At 45.3% G+C, this 26,717-nt stretch overlaps 1 protein-coding gene across 5 annotated transcripts in view; it reads right to left on the reverse strand.

Moving 5' to 3' along the window:
* Positions 1-26,717, reverse strand: part of ATP9B (ATPase phospholipid transporting 9B (putative)) — a 151,452-nt gene that overhangs the window by 16,493 nt on the left and 108,242 nt on the right. For all 5 annotated transcript variants that reach the window (XR_011563738.1, XM_019986527.2, XM_070778625.1 and 2 more), the window contains exons 13-15: positions 18,149-18,291; positions 9,780-9,892; positions 5,833-6,078 (exon numbers count right to left, since the gene is read on the reverse strand). Coding sequence is in view for 4 of the 5 variants with exons in the window: in XM_019986527.2 (XP_019842086.2) it covers positions 5,833-6,078; positions 9,780-9,892; positions 18,149-18,291 (502 nt within the window). In the remaining variant the exon portion in view is untranslated. The remainder of the gene's footprint in view (positions 1-5,832; positions 6,079-9,779; positions 9,893-18,148; positions 18,292-26,717) is intronic.

Genomic DNA, 26,717 nt, shown 5'->3' on the forward strand with positions numbered 1-26,717 from the left:
TCTTCATTTTCATAACAATGTTTCTCGAAGAATGTAGGATTTTTACGTCAAAGTCTAATTTAACAGTTTTTTCTTTTACAATTTGCACTGTTTGTGACCCACAAAATCATTGCCTAAATCAAACAAACCGACAAAGATTTTCTTTTAGAAATTGTGTACTTTTGGTTTTTCATTTAGGTCTATGACCAATCTGAGTTAATTTTTATAATAGTGAGACATACTGGTTCAAGCTCTGTTTGCAAATGGCTGTTCAAATGTTCTGCGCCCCATTTATTTTGATCATCTTTTCTGTAATGGATTTCCATGGCACCTTTATAAAAAATCAGCTGACATCTTGGTAACAGAAAGTCTTCCAATCCATGTGTACACTTCTCACATATAGTGTCCTCAAGTTTTCTTCATTGTCTTACACTTTCCAGCATACAAATACTATACGTATTTTGTTAGATCTATCCTTAAAACCGGAGAAGGCAATGGCACCCCACTCCAGTACTCTTGCCTGGAAAATCCCATGGATGGAGGAGCCTGGTGGGCTGCAGTCCATGGGGTCGCTAAGAGTCGGGTACGACCGAGTGACTTCACTTTCACTTTTCACTTTCACGCATTGGAGAAGGAAATGGCAACCCACTCCAGTATTCTTGCCTGGAGAATCCCAAGGACGGGGAATCCTGGTGGGCTACCGTCTATGGGGTGGCACAGAGTTGGACACGACTGAAGCAGCAGCAGCAGCAGCATCCTTAAAACATGTCCTAGTTTTCTGTGTGTGTGCTCTATAAATAGTACATTAAAAAATTTCAATTTCTAATTGCTCATTGCTGGCATATACAAATAGAAGTAATTCTTGTATATGGATATCATAACATACAACTTTGGTAAACTCACTTATTAAGTCTTAGGAGAAAGTTAAACTTTCAGCAGAGCTTTGGGGATTTTCTATGAAGACAATCACATTATCTATTGAAAAAAGGGAGAGAGTTTTGTTTCTTCCTTTTTTCAGGTCTAACAAGGTTTTATGTAGTTCTTACACTCCATTTTGCTAATCTGTATTTTTCCTGAACATGGATATTACAGGTTTTAAAAAATATTAGCATTTGGGCTGTGTTTTAATATTCTCTTTTAAAAATTTAAGCTCATCTGTCTATTATACACTCTTCATATGCATACTTTTAGGTGTGTATGCTGAGTTTGCATTCACTGTTTTGTATTATTTACTATTTTTGCCAAGTTTTTCCATTTTATTTAATTTTCAAAGGATCAGCTTTTGAATTTACTGCTTATTCAATCATTACTTTTATGTTTTCCTTTATCTTTTCTTTCTCCTACTTTCCTTTGGTTTTCCCGTTTTCTTAGACATTTTAGTTGGGTACCAGCTTCATTTGCTTCTTTTCTTTCTGTCAGTGCAGTCCTGGTTTGATGTGCAAGGCACTACCTAGCATGTCTGCTGGCTGAGGTGGGGTTTCCAGCTGCTGACTGCTCCCAGGAGGGGGTGCCTGGGTGGAGCTGCTTGGGGTGCACGACCACGGCCCTGGCTCCTCCTGGGCTGTCACCGTCGCGTCAGGTCACACCGCTGCTGTGTGGCATTTCTAAGGGGACACTCGCAGAAAGAGAGCCACCGGGGCAGGGAAGGGCGGGGTGTGTGGCCTCACAGAGAAGCGGTGCGGGGGTGGTTGGAGCAGCTGCTGCCCTTTCCTGCTCCCTCTGGACGCTGTCAGTGATGGAAGAGACCATGTAAGGATGATTACTTCTCTAACTTGGCTTTTAGACATTTTTAACAACGTGATTATTGAAAATAATACAAAGATCAAAATAATTAAAATGCAAGTGTGAAAAATACATATTTAAATGGGAGCTTGAGTTAAATCTCATCCACAGGCCAGTTAGTAACATGCTTGGGCAATCATTGTCACAGGCAATTTGTTTATGCTCTCACACTCCCCCACGCTAGGTAGCCAGTGTGGGGCAGATTTTGTTATTAATTTTTGCTGTAATTCCATTATTCAGCAATGTCTGTGCTGTCGTTCTTGAAAAGATCAGAAGAAATTTCCTTTACCATATTAGCATCTGCATAGCCACCAGCTACACTCCAGGGACACCTTTCCTACTGTGCACCTTATAAATCACAATTTGATCACTGACACATCTTCATTTTCAATTGCGGTACTACCATCACTGCTATAATTTGATAGAATTATGAACAAAATGTGCAAGCTGACCACCTGGAAAAGCTGCCAGTCAATACTCAGGGCAGGCTGTGTGGTTCATGTTCTGTCCTGCTCCTGAGGGTCATGGAGGGGGACTCACGTCACAGATGGGGAGCTGCTCCCCATAAACATGTTGACCCAACACCATAGTTAGTCCTGCTTCAATAAGCACACACAATTAAATGAGTGTAAAGTTACAGCACGCAGCATACATTGGAGTAAATCAAAAGCAATGCTATTAAGGACGGTCATTCTTTTGTTTGTAAATAATCCACTCGTGGTTTGTCATAAATTTCAGCTGATTCCTGCACAGAAACGTCCAAATGAACAGAACTAGCTACACCCTGAAATAACAGTTAATACAGAACTTACAGAGGTGAAGGAGGAAATGTTACCAACAACAGCAGGTTCGCAGGTTTAAGTCATTGAAAATCTCAGCCTATCAATTATTTTGAGCCGAGCTGACTGGGGTCTTGGGTTTGCATCGCACTGGCCTTGCTCACTGGAGGTGACGACCTGGTGCCCGAGGCGCTGCCCCTGAGCTGACTTGGTGGCGCCCGTTGGTGACACTGGCTTGGTCTCAGCTTCCACAGCTGCACTGGACACAGAGTTTACCAGGGTTGGGTTTTAACTTTGTCCAGGAATTTCCGGGAACATTTGTCTGATAAGCTGGAGTTTGCTATGCTGAGGCTGTACTGGCAAAGTGACAGGCAAGCGAAACTTTCTACTCTCTTGGAGAAAATGAAATATTGATCACTTATCATAAGAAACAGCGACTGGAGCCTAAGTAGGCTGCAGGTTCTGAATACGAAATCACTCCTGCTCTGACAGCCCAGCCCCCGCTGCACGTGACAGCTTCAAGCACGCTCGTCACTATAAGTGTGCAGGGACCGTACCTCGGACAGCCTCTCACGGCTTGAAGTCAGTCCCCAGACACCATCCCTGGAGCAGGAGAAACACGTCTGTGCACACACAGAGGTAAGTCAGCAGATGCTCTCTTTTCAGGAAAACGAACACAAAGCACTTCCACAATATGAGAGACTAGAAACCAGTGCATTCCACTCAGTAAGTCACACTTACTGAAGCTAAGATGACACAGGAGCCTGAGCAAATAGGGATTGTAAGAGTATGGTGTTGACATGAGTATATGAAGCCGGATAAGTCTCCTAAATGATAAGGTTGCTTATTAACTGCACACATGCTGACAGGTCAAGGCTGAGGGCAAGCAGAGAACATCAACTGAGCCATTTCCCTGAAAAAAGCTCCAGGGTGCAGTATTCTAAGCACTTTATTCAATAAAAAATGCCTTTAAAACAGTACTTTGGTGATTGGGAAACAATGCTATCATCTGTCAACCTAACTGCAGCAAAGTTCAATAAGCAAAATAATGATCCATTTAGATGACTTTCCTTGGGCTTCAGGGACCTGCAAACACTGCATCCACAAAGTGCTTTAAAAACTACGATGAAGTCAAGTCTTTTCATTTTCAGATTTGAAATATGGGTTAGGGATTTCTCAGAGGTTATTTAATGGCCTGCCATTTTTAATCATTGTCTAATTTCTAAAGTAGGAAGAAATTTTGACATAAAAAATTTAAATATAAGGCTAGTAGTTTTAATTTAGTTCTGGAAATCTTTGAATCAGTGAAAATCTCTATTGTGAATTCCTATTTAAAATTTAAAAAATGTTGTAACATAAAAACCTAAAGATAAAAATTCTAGTATTTTAAATAAAAATTTGTATTTATTTTTGGAAGGTAATAAGGTAAACATATAAGATTTTTAAAACTTCCAATAAAATTTTCCTTGGAAAACATCTGTGGTCTAAGTTTCCCGTGCTCGGGACTAGGAAAGAATACGTTTTCAATAAGTAATCACATGGAACTCGAGAGGATTTCTAGAACACTAGAATGTGAAGAGTGTAACTCCTTTGCAAGAAAAAGAGGGGCGGCGTTTCCCTCCAATGCGTGTCTGCTCCAGGCCGACCCGAGGCCAGGCCAGCCGCCCGGACACCTGACCACCTGCCTCCGCGGCCCAGGCCCCATGCCCACTGTGACCGTGAGTGACATGTATTCCAGGTGACACACACGCGATTCCAAAGGCCATACCGAGCTCGGGTGGAAAGGAGGTTTCTACACACCTGCTGGTCAACGTGGTCTATAAAGCAGAGTTGGGGGGATGGATGGGACCCCATGCTCTCGCCCACTGCATCACTCACCAGGGACGTGGGGCCTGGAGGCTGTGCCCCAAGGGTGGCTCAGTGCCCCACGGCCTGGATCCCTGTTCTGCACGACGGCTCAGCTGTGCTGCGGGGCGTCCCCACGGCTGACCACAGACCGGCTCACAGCTCACAGGTTCCCCAGCACTTACTGGGAAGACAGGCACTGAGACTCACAGAAGGCAAAGGCTGAACCACAGGGCAGGCTCCCGCTGGCCCTGCTGGGGAACCACACGCACCAGTGGACGTGACAGGAGAGAAGCAGACTCACAGATTCAGAGAACGGACGAGTGGCGACCAGTGGGGAGAGGGGAGGTGGAGCGGCAGGCCAGTGGGGAGCGAGAGGCCATTATGTACAAAATAGGCTACAACACGGGAAACACAGTCAACATTTTATAGTAACTAGAAATGGAGTATAACCTTTACAAATTGTGAATCACTGAGCCACCGGGCAAGTCCACCTTGTACACCTGTAACTGATATAGTCTATCAACTATACTTCAGTTTAAGAAAAAAGGAAATACCTCTGTAATGAGAGCTTCAAAAATAAATTAAAAACGAAACACAGCTGTCAATGCCCTGAGCTGCTCCACTGGGGGTTCACCGTCAGGAGGTCAGGACAGGCTGTAGGCCCTGCGCTGCACACCCTGGCCTGCACCCTCTCTCAGAGCCTGGCAGTACCAGCAGAGGGACCTACTGGGGCGGTGGGCCTCAGCTCTGGTTTGACCTACTGGATCTCCAGGATGGAGAAGAGCTGGCCCCACCTGCGGAATCAACAGCATTTCTGGAACTGAGCTTCCCAGGTGGCGCTAGTGGTAAAGAACCCGGCTGCCAATGCAGGAGATGGAAGAGACACATGTTCGATCCCTGGGTGGGGAAGATGTTCCAGAGGAGGAAATGGCAACACACTCCAGTATTCTTGCCTGGGGATTCCCACGGACAGAGGAGCCTGGTGGGGTACACTCCACGGGCCGCAAAGAGTTGGACACAACTGAGTGAGCACACACACACACACACACACACACACACACACACACTGTATCTAAATTCTAGAAAAATGCCTAGAGATTTGACTTGCAAGCCTGGTGATTCCCTTGGAGAGAGAACACGGGAGGATGCAGCCTGCAGACCTCATAATCAGCAGGCAACTGGTCCCGCTCCCCGCCTCCCTGGACCCAACCCCAGGGCACTCTGGGATGAGAAGGCACCTGCCCACGAGGATGGGGTGAGGGCAGGGTTGGGCCAGGAGGGTGCTGGCCTGTGGCAAAAGCCCATTCTGAAAACCACGGACAAGCCCTCCTCACCCCATGAGAAGACAGAGCAAGCACTCCTGGTGGGGCCGGGAGGAGTCAAGGGAGGCGCTGTCTGCGCCTGCGGACATGCCCTGCCCGGGACGCGGCCCTCGGCGACTGACCTCGTCAGGGCTGGAGGCCTGGTAGGTGCGGTTGTCATCACTGAAATCCTGGTCCGCCTCGGCGACCTCGGTCTCGCCAGCTGCGCCGCGGGCCTCGTACACGGGCGTCACATTGTGACACAGGGCGACAGCCTTCACGGCCTCATGGACCCGGCTGCTCACGCTCCTCCTCACCTTGGGCGCTGACGACGGGGCTTTCCTTGGAGGAGTTGAAGCAGCGCTGCTTCCGCCAGCCTGACACTGCGTCTGTAAACACAGACGCCGCAGGGTTAGAGGCAAGCAGGCACACGCTGGAGTTACCCACACGCACGCCTGTCACGGACGGCCAGGCTGGGCTGCAGAGTGGCGGCAGTGACGGTCGCCTACACGTGACCCACGGGGCAAAGACTCACCTGGGGATCCAGGGGCCACAAGGTCCTTGGACATTTCCTGGTTGTCCAGTAACTGAAATATTTGCTACAGTACTCAAAATCTGACCATCTCCTTTTAGTAGATTCACTGCAGCCTGGCATGCATGTGCCCAGTCCTGAACAATTCCTGTTTATCCACCACTTCTAAGAGCAAAGTTAAGAACAGAAGACTCCCAAGTGCTTTCCTTTCTCCTTAAAAACTGTGTGCATAAAATGGTCTGAAGGTAAGAGCAGGAAAAAGCGTTTGGGATGGTTCCCTTAGTACTATGGACTCACTGGCTTTGCATCAGTCTCGGAAGTGTCTGGTTTGCAGACAAGGAGCGCTGCATATAGTAATTGCCTCCTGATGGCCCTGGACACACCCACCCCAACCCATTCACCTCCTCCTGGGTGGGGCTGTGGGAGGACCCCGACCCCAAGGCCCGTCACATGCTTCTCCACGGAACCCAAGGGTTCCGACGCCTCTGGAAAGCCTCTCTGCTTCTGGGTGGCTGTGCAGAGCAGCCGAGCCATGCCCATCCGCCCGTCAATCACAGAGCCAGCTAATGAGGTGGCCTCCTACTCAGCTGGTGCCCCTTCCTGCCTGCGCCCCCCTACCCACACCTGCATCCTGACTGCACACCCACACAGCCGCCAAGCGGCCCTGCTCCTGCTGACCCAGGCTGAGCACCTCACTCCACTCAAGTCCACTCAGGATCCCAGGGTGGAAGCGCGATCAGGCTGCACCAGACTCGTGTTCCGTTCCAGTGGACTTAGATTATTGTCATCTCATTAACACTAACAAGCAGAAGGGAACGAAGAAATCCGTTCACATAAAAAGCTGGATAACCAGCCAACGAACATAGCTTTCATTAAAAAAGGTTTGTAAGATTCTTCTTAGATGGGATACTATTTGCTGTGTCTATATGACATCTTTTCTGCTTTTAATTTTTTCTAGTAAAATAACTTATTTGGAGCTACTGAAATCATATTAATGGATAATACAGGTTGTTTTTTTTTTTTTTTTAAAGATGTCACCTGGCACTATTTAATCTAGACACAGATCACAAGGGAGATAGTAGTCCTCCATTAAAATTTTTTCATCTATTATAAATATTCTAGGTTCCAAAATACTCTGTATTAAAATGAACGACACCCAAATTAATAAAGTGCTTGACTTTACGTGTTCATGCACAGATGAGTGCTTCTGGGGGTGTCTGATCATACATATCACACACACACACTTAGGTAAGGCCGTTTTCATTTGATACCATCTCAAAAGTAAAGTACATGCCAGACGGGTGCACTTCACAGAAAAAAGAGATGGTTTTCACAAAACTGAATATAAGGCTGACAACATACTTCGTGTTCAGAAAAAGCAAGAGAGTTCCAGAAAAATATCTATTTCTGCTTTATTGACTATGCCAAAGCCTTTGACTGTGTGGATCACAATAAACTGTGGAAAATTCTGAAAGAGATGGGAATACCAGACCACCTGACCTGCCTCTTGAGAAACCTATATGCAGGTCAGGAAGCAACAGTTAGAACTGACATGGAACAACAGACCGGTTCCAAATAGGAAAAGGAGTACGTCAAGGCTGTATATTGTCACCCTGCTTATTTAACTTCTATGCAGAGTACGTCATGAGAAACGCTGGGCTGGAAGAAGCACAAGCTGGAATCAAGATTGCCGGGAGAAATATCAATAACCTCAGATATGCAGATGACACCACCCTTATGGCAGAAAGTGAAGAGGAACTAAAAAGCCTCTTGATGAAAGTGAAAGAAGAAGAGTGAAAAAGTTGGCTTAAAACTCAACATTCAGAAAACGAAGATCATGGCATCTGGTCCCATCACTTCCTGGGAAATAGATGGGGAAACAGTGGAAACAGTGTCAGACTTTATTTTTGGGAGCTCCAAAATCACTGCAGATGGTGACTGCAGCCATGAAAATAAAAGACGCTTACTCCTTGGAAGGAAAGTTATGACCTACCTAGATAGCATATTCAAAAGCAGAGACATTACTTTGCCAACAAAGGTCCATCTAGTCAAGGCTATGGTTTTTCCAGTGGTCATGTATGGATGTGAGAGTTGGACTGTGAAGAAAGCTGAGTGCCGAAGAACTGATGCTTTTGAACAGTGGTGTTGGAGAAGACTCTTGAGAGTCCCTTGGACTGCAAGGAGATCCAATCAGTCCATCCTAAAGGAGATCAGTCCTGGGTGTTCGTTGGAAGGACTGATGCTGAAGCTGAGATTCCAATACTTTGGCTACCTCATGCAAAGAGTTGACTCGTTGGAAAAGACCCTGATGCTGGGAGGAATTGGGGGCAGAAGGAGAAGGAGATGACAGAGGATGAGATGGCTGGATGGCATCACCGACTCGATGGACATGAGTTTGAATGAACTCCGGAGTTGGTGATGGACAGGGAGGCCTGGTGTGCTGTAATTCATGGGGTTGCAGAGTCAGACACGACTGAGTGACTGAACTGAACTGACTGAAGGAAGAACTGCAGAGGGCAAGGAGAGTTCAGTCCAGTCTGTGAAAAAGCAAGTGGGGACACAGTGGCCTCCGCAGGTGTGAGCAGCAGCGTGGCTGCAGAGCCTGGCAGCAGTAAGACCCGCGAGCACAGCCACCATGCGCAGGATGTGAGCTGGGAGGTGGAGAGCCTGAGGGCAGGGAGACCCGCGAGCACGGCCACCACGCGCAGCTCGTGAGCCAGGAGGTAGAGAGCCTGGGGGCGAGCAAGGCCACCATGTGTGGGACGTGAGCCGGGAGGCGGCTGTGTCGGCCCTGCTCTGTGGCCCCCACCTGTGATGGGGACCCATGGCCCTGACACCCCTAAGGCCAGGAGCCTGAAAAACGGGAGGACTGTGGCCCTGATGCCCTGTGGAGAGCAAATGCTGTACCCACTGGGCTGTGCCCTCCCACAGAAAAAACCGTTCCTCCTCCTATGACCTCAGAGGGTCTGTAAGTCTGCTCTGAAAACGATTAAGAAACCTATCCTTGTCCATTAGAGATCCAGACTGCATATTTACAGAAGAACTAACGTACTCTCTCCAAAGCAATGTGCTAAAGGACAGTGGTTAAGATGAAACAGGTTAGCTGTGCACTGATGATCGTTGACAGTAAAAGGCAGAAACATCAGGTTGCCTACTTCTGTTTACTGAGAGGGTTAAGATATACCTTTAAAAATACGAAGAGGGCTTACTGATTACGAAGAAAAACAGAAGGATTATTAAGAAACATATTTATTGCCACATTCCACTTAATATTCTTAAAAATACTGTGTTTACCGAGTAATTTTACAAATAGTTCACTAAGGAAATTTAATACAAATAAGTGATTTAAGGTGGTTAAGGTTATGCTTATACAACAGAGAAACTGTTAACATTAGTTCCAAGACTGTTTCCTGGTTTATAAGTGAGTGATGCGCACAGCCACGCCGAGGCGTCGCCGGGGAAGGAGCCGCGTTGCAGCTCAGCCTGTGCCAGGCCCCGTGGCCACAGCAGCACTGGGCACACTGGCAGGGAGATGCCTGCCGGGCTGGGCCCGCTCACCTGTGTGTAGGCGTTCACGAGGTGGTTCTGGATCTCATCCATCGTGTCCGTCCCGTAAGACACGGTGCCCAGGTGCAGCCGCTTAAACACCATCTCGTTTTGGGTGAGGGTTCCTAGGACAGAAGCAGCAGAACACCATCAACACAGGGAGCTTGCTGGCGGGTCACGGCTGCGCCCCAACATGTCACACCCAGGGCTGGCTGCGCCCTGCACCCCAAGCACGCGCTCTGCCACACAAAGCATCCCTGAGTGTCGTCCACACCATCCTCATTTACTTCCATTTCACTATGAGGACTGGAGCACTCTTCCTGCGGCGTCAGGCTCCCTTTCAGCAATTTCCAATAATGGGTTGGGGGCGGGGGGTCTGGTTCTGCAGAAAAGTCTGGGCTCTGTCTCCCGGTTCAGATCTGCTGTTGGTCCAAGGCAGATTTGCCCCTTCAGAGAGAGACGGGTGGGAAACTGGAAAGGTGACCCTCAGTCGAGATTAGCACGTCTATCCCCTTCACATGAATCTGTCGTGAACCACGGAGTATTTTCCACTGAACAGAAACAACGCACTCGAGCCTGGACACCACGTGAGTCGCACAGAGAGGAGGAGAGGAGGCAGAGGCGCTTTCCTGGCTGCTCTCCAGCTCGTGGGCCACCCTGTGTGCCCTCCTCACCCACCCTGGGACCAACCACCAACCCGGGAAAGCCATTTTCAGGAGGGTCCATGGTTTGAGCCTCCAATCAAAAAGATACACAACAGGCGCAGTGAAGTACCAGCATGACAGAGGGGAGGCCGGGGGCAGGCCGCGTATTTCAGAACCTCGGTGAGCTCTCATTAAAAGGGGCCCAGGAGGTCCCAACGGTACTCATCTTATGACCCTGACAGGAGACTTCAACTACTGCACGTGGATCACTTACTGTGAAAACACACACACAGCACATGACATCAATATGAAGAAACACACACAAGCACGGGACCTCAATATGAAAATGCACACACAGCACGTGACATCAGAATGAAAACACACACACAAGCCAAGTGACCTTAACATGAAAACACACACATAAGCATGGGACCTCAATATGAAGACACACACACAAGCACGGGACCTCAATATGAAAACGCACACACAGCACGTGACATTAATATGAAAACGCACACACAGCACATGATCTCACTCACACAAGCAAGGGACCTTGATATGAAAACACACACACAAGCACAGGACTTCAATATGAAAATGCGCACACAAGCACATGACCTCAATGTGAAAACACGGAAGCACAGGACTTCAACATGAAAATGCGCAACAGCACGTGACATCAATGCGAAAACACGCACACAAGCACAGGACCTTAACGTGAAAACACGCACACAAGCACAGGACCTTAACGTGAAAACATGCGCACAAGCACGGGACTTTAATATGAAAATACACACATAGCACGTGACATCAACGTGAAAACACGCACACAAGCACAGGACCTTAACGTGAAAACATGCGCACAAGCACGGGACCTTAATATGAAAATACACACACAGTACGTGACATCAATGTGAAAACACGCACACAAGCACAGGACCTTAACGTGAAAACATGCGCACAAGCACGGGACCTTAATATGAAAATACACACACAGTACGTGACATCAATGTGAAAACACGCACACAAGCACAGGACCTTAACGTGAAAACATGCGCACAAGCACGGGACTTTAATAAGAAAACACACACATAGCACGTGACATCAACGTGAAAACACGCACACAAGCACAGGACCTTAACGTGAAAACATGCGCACAAGCACGGGACCTTAATATGAAAATACACACACAGTACGTGACATCAATGTGAAAACACGCACACAAGCACAGGACTTTAAGAAAACACACACACAGCACGTGACATCAATGTGAAGACACACACACACAGCATGTGACCTCAATGTGAACACACACACACAAGCACGGGACCTCAACGTGAAAATGCACACACAGCACGTGACATCAACATGAAGACACACACACACAGCATGTGACCTCAATGTGAACACACACACACAAGCATGGGACCTCAATGTGAAACCAAACACACACAAGCACAGGACCTTAACATGAAAACACACACACAAGCACAGGACCTTAACGTGAAAACACACACACAAGCACAGGACCTTAACGTGAAAAGACGCCCACAAGCACGGGACCTTTGCTTTTCCTGCTCCACAGAAGGAAAGCCACACGGGGTGAGGGGCGGGGGGCGGGTAAACGCCTGGCGAGCCCGTCCCCGGACTGCAGGCCGGCTTGGCATCTGGGGATCCCTGCACTTGTGTCGAAGCTCAGAGGAGGGGCGCCCTCGGGCACTGATGCAGTTGTAAGTGTGAACATGACGGAGAGCCATGTGATCACAGCGCACGTCGGACCCTCCTTGTGGGTTCTCGCCCCCTGCCTCTGCCCCCGACGGGAGGTTTACTTAGAGACTGTTTTGACAAACACTCTCAAAAGAACGTACGTCATGTACATCCTACACACGTACATGTATGCTGCGACCAGGCCTGCTCGAGTGGTGGTGAGGGGGCCGCTCTCTGATGACGGGCGTGGCCTTCTCGTGGCAGTGGCCTCTGCTGCTGCAGAGCACAGCTCTAGGGCTCACAGGCTCCCGCAGTCACAGCTCACAGGCTTGGCTGCCTGGAGGCACGAGGATCCTCCTGGACCAGGGATCAAACCAGCGTCCCCTGCACCGGCAGGTGAATTCTTAACCAGTGGGCCAGAGAAGTCCCCCATCCCTGCTTTAAATGGAAGTAACAATGGCATGGAGAAGTCAAAGCAACGCTTGCAGTCAGGCTGTTAGTGAAACAGTGAGCAAGACAAGAACACGGACCCTCTGATGGCACATCGCACGTCTGCCACCGCGTGGCGCTGCTGCAACCCAAGACTTGACTGACAGCCAGGTTCCGGTGCCAGTATCTGTGGAGCCACTCAGAAAGACGCCACCTCCTCCACGAGCGTGCCATGCTAGGCATAAAAGAAAGAGCTCCTAAAGTAAACGCAGCCTGACAGGTGACTATGAGAGCAACAGGGAGTCCTCGGCCTCCGATGCAGGCCGGGTGCGGGCTGGGTCATCTACCGGCTTCAGAGAGCGGCTGAGGGACAGGGCCACAAGGTGACAGGGACATGGTATAAGTGGCTTGATTAAAATAGTTACTCACGGACTCCCCTGGCTGCCCACTGCTTAGGAACCTGCCTGCCAAGGCGGAAGACACAGCTTGGATCCCTGGGGCAGGAAGGCTCCGCAGGCCATGGGGCAGCTAAACCCAAGAGCCCCAACTACTGAGTTCGTGTTCTAGTCTGGGAGCTGCAACTTCTGAAGCTCCTGTGCTCCAGAGCCCCGCTCTGCAACAAGAATCCACTGCAACGAGAAGCCCCCAAACAGCAACAAGGACTCGCGGCAGCCAAAAACAAAACAAAAAATAAACAGAACCAAAGCCAACCAACCAACCAGAAAACAGTGTTACATCTTATGGTGCAGGAATGGAAACAAAGCTTCTAAAGTGGTAAGACTAATTTACAAACCATGCAAGCAGACATTCGACGTTATTTAATGGGGGTCACACATTCTACGTGCAACACACCAGGCCTTCCCGTGAGCCCGGCACCACTGGCACCAGCATGTGTGTGGAACCTCGCCTGACTAGCACCCCACTGTCCCTCTCCCTCACACCCGGTCACCCGCGTCAGCGAACAACCGCACCAGCGAGGCTGCTCAGGCTGCTTCACTGAGGCCCCACTGGGGCTCACCAGGCAGGAGACACCGCTGTGGTCCTCTGGGGTCAGGCCACCAGCACACACTCCGTGCACGTGTGCACACTGCTGGGCACATCTGTGCTCTGGTGCCCTTGGAAACCAGGGAGATGGTGCTTCCACGCGCCGCTGCCGCCGTCCTACAAAGCTCCCTGCGAGTCGAGTCTCAGCAAGGCAGCATGCTGGGCAACGGATGCTGTGATTACAGTGCATCCGAGAACCTGTTGTTTCAGAGGGTGTTTCAGGAATGGCTTTGTTCTACATGAAGACAAAAACTAACAAAGGAATTAATGTATTGCTTTAACAGGCTGCACCCAAGTCCAGTTTTAAAATTTATGAATCCTCGGCAGCATTGTTCTCAAACAATGGCATCTTGGGGGCGGCGGGGAGAGGGGATGTCCTCTCAGCAGGTTCGGGGCAAACGGCCTGTCCTCTGGTTTCAGCATCATTTGCGTGTTGATCACACCACGCCTAGTATTTCTGGTCAGTGTCAATACGCTCTGCGTCCTGGCAGCTAACAGATGTCGACCCTTGTCGAGTGAATTACTTTATGTTTCACGCACTGGTGGCCGCAGATGTGTCACTATGGCAACATCATTAATTTCAGATCTTACCGGAAACGTGCACTCCAATCAAACCTAATTATAGCACACGGCTTTCTTGTCCAGGAGGAGGAAACTGTAATGCAATTATTGGAATACTTCATTTTCTGTTCTGCTGCGGCAAATGAGAGATACCCTGATGGACGCTTCTTGTCAGAAAGCTTATTGATGAAGCACAAACCCAATTTACAACCGCACGAAGGCCTACCTCACAGCTCCACCAGCCCTGTGAGGCTCCTGACAGCAGCTCGCCCCCAACCCGGCCTCCGACAGGAGGGGCGCCCACACCCGGCTCATCCTGGGAGCCGTCCCGGGGCCTGAAAGGCAGAACAGACCCAGGAACTCAAGAACACCGCCGGAGAGCTACATCAGGAGCTGAAGGCTTCCGTTTAGAAGACGAGATGAAAAATATTTTCTCTATTTTATACAATTATTCTGTGTTGTTTTTTTTTTTTTTTTCCCTTAAATCTCAGGAACCAAGACCATTTATCCAAAACCTAAAGCAGCGCTGGTCTAGCCTTTTAAAAGTAGCAGAGTGAACTGTGGGAGAAATGAGGCTTTGTTTTTATGACTCTGGGCAAAAACCACTTATCCTTACCCTGACTGTAACTCCAACTCAACAAAGAAAAATGAAGGAGTTACAGAATGATAACCCCATTTTTGTTTAAAATGCAAAACAACAGTTAGTCTTTGGAGGACAAATAACATCACAAAACCTTGACTTAACGACATCACACCGGCAGACACAGAGACTGGAGCTGACCATGTGCTGTCAGGCGTGAGCTTTGTCTGTACACTTCTGTGAAACAGTAGGTCAGTGCCCCCCAGGGCAATCACGTGCGATGGCCACACGAGGACTTCTGGTCCAGACAGCACCTGCTCCCCCAGGAAGAATGAGGTAAACTTGGCACCGGGGCTGGAGGCGACCGCAGAGGCCCTGAGAGGGGCAGGAGCTGCGGCTGGGGGTGGGGGGCCAGGCCTGAGGATGTGCCGAGCCCCCAGCCCTTCCCCGCCCCATACGCCAGGAGGGGCACGCCCTGCGGGGGTCGCTGCTGCATGGGCCCCTGCAAGGACCGCCACGGTACCGCTGTCCCGGAGCTGATGCTCTCTTTACACGCACCGCTGGCTCTTGTGGCCAGAATTTTGCTAGGAACACCTGGAACGTGCTGGTAAGGATAAGGACGCGTTAGAACTCTTGGACGCTGCTGGCAGGAATGTAAAATGGTGCAGGGCTGCCACGTCACCCAGTGCAGACGCTTCCCCAGGGAACAGCCACTTCCGAGGCACAAACGCTGGGCTGACCAGGCCAAGACCCGCCTGACAAGGTAGCCTGCCACAGGGTGCTCCCACCAACTGTGACCCGACTTGGTGAGTCTTGTCTGTGCAGACATGTCAGACGTTTCATGAAGGTGGAATGACACCCTCCTGCATTAGGATATCCTACTCAGGAGAACAGGGCGGCCGTACATTTAATTAGGTCTCAGTAAGGTCTTTCAATGTTTAAACACACATATCCACATAGTTCTTACCCATTTTTTGCTAGAATTTATTTTTTAATTCTTTATACTTTTTGTTGCTATTCTAATTGGCATTTTTAGAACAATGGCACCCCACTCCAGTACTCTTGCCTGGAAAATCCCATGGACAGAGGAGCCTGGTAGGCTGCAGTCCATGGGGTCACTAAAAGTTGGACACGACTGAGCGACTTCACTTTCCCTTTTCACTTTCATGCATTGGAGAAGGAAATGGCAACCCACTCCAGTGTTCTTGCCTGGAGAATCCCAGGGACGGCGGAGCCTGGTGGGCTGCCGTCTATGGGGTTACACCGAGTCGGACACGACTGAAGTGACTTAGCAGTCTTCCTTTTTGCTGGTATAGAGAAATGCAGTTCAACGCTGATACCAAATGCTGATACCAAGTTTACAGTGTTAACTAACTAAGCTCTCTCACCACTCTAGAAGCTCTGGGGGGGCTCTTCGGGTTTTGAGGTACACAGTCATGAACTTGCCTTCTCTGGGAACAGCCTGCCTGTGGGCACCAGGATGCTCGTCTCCTGGGGGTGGCTGTGGTTCCCGACTATGTTCACCGACAGCCGTCGACCGGGGCGGTGCTCTCTGCTGACAGCAGCTGGGTGCCTCCCTGCCCACGCCTGCCGGCTGTGGACTGACCACCTCTCCAGGACTCGGCTGGTTCTGGAGACATCTCTGACACATCTGTAACATCTCGTAGGGGTCTGGGTTTGCCATGTGCCTGCTTCTCCATCCAACAAGTTCCAGCTGTTTTCCAGAAACAGCTCAATCTTTGGATCAGCAATGGGCCATTTGTGCATTTTCCAGTGTTGTTCGAGGCTAACTCTCTGAAGTTTTCTCCCATCAGCGCAGTGAGGATGGGAAGGCACTTCCTCCACCTATCTTCTTGACCCCAAGCTCCTCAGGTCGCTATTTCTGAGTTTTTTTGATTCACCGAGTATCACCTTCCCAGCAGATTCCTCGGCGTCCCACAGAGACAAGCCCTAATGAAAACCAAACACAATCCAACAACTATTTCTGACTGAGCTGCAGGAAACCTGTAATCCCTGTATGAAGGCTGGCTGCCACAGGACACTGAACCATCGCCTTCGGGACATGGGGTATCTCTCTACTGCCGTCAGTCTCCCACAGCTCTCTGCCAGCTCTGCTCACTGCCTTCACACGTGCCCGCAGGTTCCTCAAGTTTGCGCCCTCATGTTTTACATGGACCTCAGCGATTCTAAACAGAATCATTCTTCAGTTTATTCCACATGTAAGGGAGCGACTTTTATTCCTGTTGCTATTTCAATCTGTAACCTGCCACTTTACTGATTTCTTATTTTCAGCCATTGACTTCCTTGACTGATTGTTACATTTGTAAATATTTGTTTCTTCTTTTGCTTGTGGATCTTATTTCTAGTCCCTGGCTCACAGCAGTAGCTGGAGTAAATGTCAAAGCCTGGTACATGTTAGTCTTTCTTTTTCCTGACCACAGTGAGGATTTTTCTAATATTTTATTAAAAATAAGGTTGAATTGTAATTGAGATATATTTTATTTGTTGCTGTTTCATTGCTAAATTGTGTCTGACTCTTTTGTGATCCCATGGACTGTAGCCCACCAGGCTCCTCTGTCCAAGGGATTTTCCAGGCAAGAATACAGGAGTGGGTTGCCATTTCCTCCTCCAGGGGATCTTCCAGATCCAGGGATTGAACCCGTGTCTCCTGCAATGGCAGGGGGATTCTTTACCACTGCCAATGGTATGGTATAATATGGGAAACCCATATTTTCTTTACCATTTATAGATTTTACTTCTAGTTGGCTAAGAATTACAAAGGAATTTACACCATGAATCAGTCAGTCAAGAAGGGATTTTAACCCTTAGATATGGCTCTTGTTATAGTTCTGGATTCAATTTGTCATTTATTTAGTATGTTATGGACTGACAAGAATTCTTTGATGAAAAAATTAAAAAATGAAATAAAGACAAAGCAAATTTGGAGCAGGGGACCCTATGGGGAAGAACCATTGTAGAGAGGCTCTTTCGAGAACGTTACTGTTAAAACAAACATCAAATTCACAGATCTTATTAATCCTCATTTTCTTCTACCAGTTTGTAACTACCATTCTATAATAAACAAGCCCTGTTAGCTATTAAGAAGCTACCAGAAAGGTGTAACACAGGCAGTTAAATAGAACAAAATCACAAGTGTAAGGTGTGGAAGTTCAAAACACAGAAATAAGTTTTTAAAAGTCTCTAAGAATCTCACATCTCGCTAATTCTGATGATCCTGTTATGTCAGAATCGGGAGACTGGCTGGAGGCCAGTTTCGCAGTCAGTGTGGGGATCGCTGTGAACTCAGCACTCTCACACATGTGCATACACACCCATACACACGCGTGGGCACAGGCAGGCCAGGGTCCCCCCACCCCCGCCCAGATGCCTCCAGGTGCGCGTGGGCAGAGCAGCACCTGTCTTGTCGGTCAGCAGGTACACCAGGCGCCCCAGCTCCTCCGGGATGGTGCTGGTCCGGACCACGGTGCCGGGAATGTGCTCGTCTCTCATGATCATCCACCCGTAGGCAGCCTTGCCCATGTCCAGGTTCACACGCAAACTGCCAGAGAAAACCCACTGCAGTCGTTAGTGACTCAACACCTCATGTCCAGCATACTTTCGATAAAAATTCATTTACAGAGACATGCATTCTCTGTAATGTGAGGTGGAAGAGATAGATCACAGTGGATTTCAGACTTTAAGAGAAATGAATTTGTTGACACCTAAGTCAGCAGGCCCCTTCTCAGCCAGTTGCTCATCCTTCGCCTATCAGCCTGGTTTGCGATGCAGCTGGAAGGACCTGGGAGAGGTCAACGGCAGCGTGGGTCCGGGCTCAAAGGGGCCAGAGATACGTGGGAGGAAATCACCCCGAATCACTGAGCATCAGTATCTGAGAGGGGTCTTGACATCCATCCCCGTGATTCACAAGAACAAAGGAGAAGCTCCCCCCCGCAGAGGAGGCCGTGAAGGGGAGCAGGTTCAGGAGGAGGCTGGGCGAAGGCCCTCCGAGCACCAGCCCCTGAGCATCACGTTCATAAAAACAGAGCAGAGCCACTGTGTATGAAGGAAAAACACCTTCAACTAAGACGATAACACCATATAGGGAGGAAGCAGAGCTTATGTTCACTCTGATTCACACTGGACATCTTGATCAAATGTCAGTCCATTAAAAATTTTCATTTTTAATGCCAAAAGTTTCTAGAAGCTCAAACTTCAAACACCAAGTCGACAGAGTAATTATCATCACTTACTTTAACTTACTTTTTAGTTAGATATTTAACTTACTTTTTAGTTATGTTCTAATTTTATGGAACTTCAAAACACAGGCCTCTGTTCAACTGGTATTGGATTGGCCAAAAAGTTTCTTCTGTTTTTTCCGTAAGATGACTCTAGTAGCACTTAGTTATCTTTAACTTCATTGACACAATTTTGTTAAGATTGTATTGTGACAGTTGTCATAGCATGCATTAAAAAAAATGAATAAAATTGCTGAATTTTTGTGTAGCCATTTTAATACTGAAGATGGAAAAAAAGCAACATTTTTGGCATATTATGCTTTATTAGTTCAAGAGAAGAAAAAACACAACTGAAACACAAACAAGTTTTGTGCAGTTTATGGAGAAATTGCTGTGACTGATCAAATATATCACAAGTGGTTTGTGAAGCTTCGTGCTGCAGATTTCTTGCCGGACGATGCTCCGCAGTTGGGTAGACCGGCTGACGTTGATAGCAATCAAATCGAGACATGAACTGAGAATAATCAACGTTATACCACATGGGACACAGCCAACATACTCAAAATCAAGTTTTCAAATCAAGTGTTGAAAACCATGTGTACCAGCTTGGTATGTTAATCATTTTGATATTTGGGTTTCACACATGTGAAGTGAAAAAAACCTTCTTGATGGTATTTCCACATGTAATTCTTTACTGAAACGTAATGAAATGTTCTGTTTTTAAAACAAATTGTGACAGGAAACGAAAAGTGGATACTATACAAGAATGTGGAATGGAAGAGATCATGGGGCAAGGGAAATGAACCACCACCAACCACACCAAAGGCTGGTCTTCATCCAAAGGTGATGTTGTGTAAATGGTGGGATTGGAAGGGAGTCCTCTATTACGAACTCATTCTGGAAAACCAAACCATTAATTCCAACAAGTACTGCTCCCAATCAGACCAACTGAAAGCAGTGCTTGACGACAAGCCTGGGGAATTAGCAGAAAATACATCGGCTTCCATCAGGATAACGCAGGACCTCAAGCTTTTTTGCTGACCAGGCAAAAACTGTTACAGCTTGGCTGGGAAGTTCCGATCCATTCGCTGTATTCACCAGACATCGCACCTGCAGATTTCCATTGATTTCAGTCTTTACAAAATTCTCCTAATGGAAAAAATTTCCATTTCATGGAGGACTAAAAAATGCACCTGGAACAGTTCTTTGCTCAAAAAGACAAAATGTTTTGGAATGATGGAATTATGAAGTGACTGAAAAATGGCAGAAGGTAGTGGAACAAAATGGAGAATATGTTGTTCAATAAATTATTGGTGAAAATGAAAAACATGTCTTTTACTTAAAAACTGAAGGAACTTTTTGCCAACCCAATACTTTAGTTACACTTTTTCTGAACAAAAAATTTTTATTAAGCCTTCTATTTTGAGTATTATAATAATAGCTACCATATACATATTTAAGCTCATTATATTACTAATTTAGCAACTGTGAAATTTTCTAGAGACCTACTCCAAATAAGTGGGAAAATGGCTGCAGTTCTAGATGGTCAGTTGAATCAGAGGCAGTTATGACCTTTACTGCTAAATAATGTTGTTTCTGTTCAGTCACTAAGTCCTGTCTGACTCTTTGCAACACATGGACTGTAACCAGGCTCCTCTGTCCATGAGATTTCCCAGGCAAGAACATTGGAGTGGGTTGCCACACCCTCCTCCAGTTACACACATAAGAAAAATGAAATAAACTATCTTCACGAGCTAGCGTGTTCAAGAGTGTCACCGAGAGGAACATGTATGAACCTGCTTTATGCTATGGTGAGAAAATACGAGGTTAATTTTAGAACACAGAGGTCATCTTAACAGTGGCACTTTCTTTCCCCATGTTTCTTCCCCATGGCCACAGAAGTGTCTGAGGGGGTAGCCTGGACCCTGCACAAGTGAGGTGTGCAGCGTGGACTGTGGCATACCACCCCCAACCCCCCCACTCCCCCCGCCCCCCGCTGACACGGCCTGCTGCATTTAAACTTAATTTGTTACAATTAAACCTGCACATTTATCAGGACCAGGTGAGCCAGCTGCAGGGCACACCAGGCTCCTCAGGGAGTGAAGCTACCTGAGATAATTCACACATACTTCTCCAAAGAGAGGCTTATTTTTAGATCCTAATCTGAGCAAAAGAAAATAAAAGTCATTTAAATGACAAGCTTTATCTAAAGTAATCAAAACTTTTTCCTGTAAATAGTCATTTAAAGGAAAAAAGCTCAGATACAATTTTATCTGATTTCTCCCTCCCCCAAATGTTTTATTCTATGATTCTTTAAAATTTTCATGACACACCACAGATGGCAAGCGATGGTTCAACAATGTTTTCACCAGGTGATTTGCCCATGGCTCTCAGGACCAACCTGGACCAACGCACCCGCATGTGTGATGGGGTCAGGCTCACGTTTCTTGAGTAAGTCTGTAACCATGAATCTTGAACTTGGATGAAGCTGTTTCAAGACAGGTAGTAAGTACAAGTACACAGTTTAGAAGTAAGGGTATTTGTCTTGGAAAAACGTATTTCCATCTCTTATCTCAAATGATTCCTATAGTTAGCTTTTCAAATATATATATAGTTAGCTTTTCAAATATAGTCAGCTTTTCTGCAAAGAAACAAACAAAATCCAAATAAACCAAAAACAACAAACACCACATAGCACACAAACATATTATACCACGAACAAGAGCCAGAGGAAAAATACAAGAGAAAAAAACTGCGGAAGGTGTGAGATATACACGTGGGACAGGCGTGGACTGTAGCCTGGACACACAGGGAAAATGAGAAAAATATTTGCATGAAATAGGCAAAAATAAAAATGGAATAGTCAAGTCCATAAATAAATCAAATTTTAGAACTAAAATAATACCAATAACTGAAATTTAGAAATTAGTTTAATGCCTGATTAGATATAGCCAAAGATGAAATCAGTGACTTGGAAGACAGGTCATTAGGAATATTATTTATTAACAGAATAAAGCAAGAAACAAAAAAAGGTGGAAAGTACAAAAGTAAAACAGGAGAAACAAAGGGTACGGGTGAATCTCTGCCCACCCAGAACAGGACAACGGCAGTATATTTAGGGACAAACTGAGAATGTTCTTGGATGAGTGGAAGAAACCTATCTACAGATTCAGGAACAGACATCTATCTAGACACACTGTGTCAGAGAGCAGGACACCACCAACAAAGAGCACACCTGAAAGACGCTGGGAGGGTGCCGGGGGTAAGACCGAAATGAAAAGCAGCAAACAGCAGCCGCAGAAGCCAGAAGAGAGCAAGACAGACGTGACAACGCAGAAACCTATCCACAGGTGAGACTGTTTTTCAAGAGGAGAAATCTGGAGTTCCCAACAAAGAACCTCTCTAAACAAAAACTGAAGAATTAATTTCTGACAGAAGGAAAATTATTCTACATGGAAGGTCTGAAAGGTAAGAAGAATAAAACATTGATAAACCAAAATTAAGAGGGAATGTGTAAAACAGTAATCTCATACAGTTTAAGAATAACTACAATTAGGATAAATTACAAAAATGGATTAGGTCAGAAGGGGCAAATAGAGTTAAACATTTGTAAGATGACGTGCAAAGCAAACTAATACCTTTAGACTCTGAGAAATTAGGAATGTTTTAAATTTCAAGGATACATACTAAAAAGAACAGAAACTCTTATAAAACCTACCAACTACTAGAGAAAAGGTGGAATTGAAAAAAAAATGGTAAGAAAGGAGAAAAAATACAGAATAGAACTATACATTAAAAGCACAATATAAAATAATAGATTTAAACTAAAAATACAACAGTATTACAATAATTGTGTATGCACTAAATAGTCAAAAACTATGAGTAGATTAAAATTAAACTTTATGCTATTTACAAGAGACACATATAAATATAATTACACAGAAAAGTTGAAAGTACAAAGATGGAAAAAGACATGCCAAGCAAATTAAAGCCAGCTGGCATCACTATATTAACATAAAGCAAAGTAGAATTTAATGCAAAAAGCCTTAGCAGAGATAAAGAAAGTCACTTTCTATTGAGAAAATACATAATTCAGCAGAAATATGTAATGATTTAAACTTGGATACCATCAATAGTAAAGTCACAAAATATATAATACCAAAAATAGAATTCAAAGGAAAAATAGATGAATTCACAATACTGATGGGTGATTTTGACACCATCCTTAGTAACCGTTAGAAAAGGTTGAGAAAACAAGCAAAAGGTACAGAGAAACTTATGAACAAGATGAACAATCCTGACCTAACAGACTGTGAAGCACTGAGACCAACAATTCAGACTTCATGTTCTTTTCAAGTACACAGTGAATGTCCACAAAAACCAACTAAATATTGGACCCTATAACTAGTCTCAAAATATTTCACAGATGTGCAATAACAAATGGCATGTTTTCTGACAACAATGCAATTAAGCCAACTATGAACAGAGACATGTTTAGAAAAGTCAAATATGCTCATAAACTAAGAAATAACTTTGTAATAACCATGGGTCAAAGAAGAAATCACAGTGAAGACTAAACAATCTGTAGTTGACAATCACAAAAATACTACACATGAAATCTTCTAGGATGCTGCCAAAGTAGTACTTATATAGAAATGTATAGCCTCAACTGCATATATTCAAAAAGGTTAAAATATGAAAACCAGTGAGTTAATCATCTATCTGAAGAAGAATACAAACCAAAGAAGGTAGGAGGAAAGAAATAAAGTAAGTTAACATTATTAAAATAGGAAAATATTACATAGCCTTAGGGAATCAATAAAGTCAAGAGTAGGTTTTCCTAAAGACTACTAAAGATGACAAAACCACTGGAAGACTAATCAAGAAAAAAAAAGAGAAGGGGCAGAAATAAGTATCAAGAATAAAGACGATCAATACCACAGATCACACTTATAAGAAGAGATTATAGGAAAACATTATCAACAAACTTTAATAAAAATTTTTGAATATTTAGGTACAGGTGATGTATTTCTTAAAAACCATACTTTCCAAAACTGACTCAAGAAGTTAAAAACTTGAAATAAAGTTTTCTGACTAAAGTTAACTACTTAAACTTTAAGTATTTAAGAAATATAAATAAACCAGTAGAGAAATCAAACAACCTTCCACAACAAAAAGTTCAGGCTGACACGGGCTCCTTGATGTGTAAATGTCCAAGGAATAAATAATTACAATTTTAAACAAAAAATTTTGGAGAAGACTCATTGATGTATTTTAAGAGAACAGCATAATCTTGACACTAAACACCAAAAGACGATGTGAGAGGGAGGCATAAGTTAATCTCACTCAGATAAACCAATGCAAAAACTTCACAAAAATGACAAGCAAATGGAATCCAGTAATGCATGAAGGAGTATTATACCATGACCAAGTTGTGCTTTTCCCCCCAAATAATACAAAGCAGGTGTGACATCAGAGAGTCAGTTGGTATAATTTGGCAAATGAATATCTGAAGAAGAAAAACTTAAGATGAAAAATCATCTCAAAAGATTTAGTAGCAATGTTTAAAAAATTATATCAGTGATTTAAAGACAATTTTTAACAAAATAGGAATAGAAACAACTTCTATTATATATTGTAAAGAAGGGGTTCTGTAAAAACTTCTAGCATCCTTACGATGAAATGTTGAAAGCTCTGCCTTTCACACCGGGAACAAAAGAAGAATGTCCGGTATCACTAACATTAAGCTAGAAATCGTTGCTGCAATGACAAGGAAAAGAAAGAAAGGGTGCAAAAAAACTGAAAGAAAACAAGCTATCATTATCCACTGACTAGGTGATTATCTACAGAAAAAAACGGAATAGATTTCACATTAATAATTAGAATCAATAAAATTTTACCAAAATAGATGGATTCAACCATTTTTATAGAAATCCATTTTATTTCAAAAAATGGCATTTATAACAGCATTTGAAAAATGTCAAGTATCTAAAAATAGTTCTAACAAAAGTTATGCAAGATTTCAATGAAAGTTTTTAAAAGGTTTGAGATGTTAGAAAAGACCTAACACAGGTAAGAGATATTCCACAGTCATGGTTTGAAGATTTAGTATTAAATGTAAATGACCAAGGAGAGCCTGCATGTGCGCTCAGTCGTGTCTAGCTCTTTGCGACTCCGTGGACTGCAGCCCGCCAGGCTTTTCTATCCATGGAATTCTCCAGGTAAGAATACTGGAGTGGGAAGCCATTTCTTTCTCCAGGGGATCTTCCCAACCCAGGGATCAAATCCTGTCTCCTGCATTAGCAGGTGAATTCTTTACCACTAGAGCCACCTGGGAAGCCCAACCGAGGAGAGCAAAGGCATTCAATGAACACATGGAGGACTTGTTTTTATCAAATACCAACTTACTATAAGGGCTTACGAATTAAGGCACTTTGTCATTTGGTCAGGAAAAGACAAAAAGACCAGAACAGGGAAGCCAAAATAGACCTGTGCATATATGAATACTTAGCATGTGACAGAGAGGACCCTAGATCATTGGGAAGAGGTGCTTTCTATAAAGGGTGCTAAGAGAACCGGTGTGGGAAAATAGGTGAAAATACTACTTCACACTATTAACCCCCGCCCCCCCACCGCCCCCCACAAAATAGGAAACAACAACAAAAGCACTTTCAGTGGTCAAAGAGAAAACTGATGAACTTCTAGAAGTTAACACAGGAAGACAGCTTCACCATTCTGGAGTAGAGGAGGAATTCTTAAACGTACAGAGTAAAAGGCAACAACGAAACAGAATTATAAATTTGACAATGTAAAATTAACAATTTTATTTATAATTTAACCACTGGGTGAGTAAAAATTCAAGTTAAAGACTGAGAAAGATTATCAGCAGAACAGAGAACTGAAAAAGAACTAACATCCAGACATCATAAGTAACTACAAAGCAGTTGTAGTAACTTCCCAGCAAAGCAGATTCCATCAGGTTTCAAGAGCTGAGAATAATTCTCTGTGCCTGGAAGCTCCACAGCCTCTGCAGCACATGTGCCAGCTCTGGCCTCAAAACTATTCTTCCTTTCCCCGCAAATGTAGCACATGCCTGCAGCCAGGCTGTTCTATCAGCCCATTTCCAGCCGTGGAGAATTCCAGCCCATTTCTCCCACACAGAATTTTGGGAGTCTGGCAGGCTTCTTATTTTGTTCTCTCTGTCCCTTCCAGTCCAAGACGGCAGTGTTACTGCTGATACAACATTTTCAAAAACTCTGAGGGTCTTTCGTCTGTGTCATGGGGGGACCACACCGTCAGACAAGAGCCCCTCCACAGGTCTTTGCTGGACAAACCCATCTATTCTTCACTCCTGCTGAGATGGCTAAGTGGATCTAAGAGTCACAAACCTCCCTTCTTCAGCAAAAGGCTGTCCAGCCACACCCTAGGACTTCCCTCCAGTGCATGCTTTCCACACACCGAATCTTCTAAGGTTAGCATCTTCTGCAGTCTGGAGAGACTGCAAATGTCCCAAGCCGAAAGTAACTGAATATCATACCGAGGTCTAAGTAAGGTTGAAAGTACTCTTTCCCCTAAGCATTCTACCTGGAAAATGAAGCTGGCAGGTTAGCATAAACTTGTGATGCTGCAGGAAGGGTATCTGCCCTATAAATAATTTGACAAAAATCTAAGTATTTTCCTTCAATAAAACTCCAGGAAAGTTAATCTCTAAATTCTGAAGCAAATGTTGTGCCTGTGTTAGCTAACATTT

Source organism: Bos indicus, chromosome 24 (assembly GCF_029378745.1).
Source record: "Bos indicus isolate NIAB-ARS_2022 breed Sahiwal x Tharparkar chromosome 24, NIAB-ARS_B.indTharparkar_mat_pri_1.0, whole genome shotgun sequence".
Taxonomy (NCBI): Eukaryota; Metazoa; Chordata; class Mammalia; order Artiodactyla; family Bovidae; genus Bos; species Bos indicus.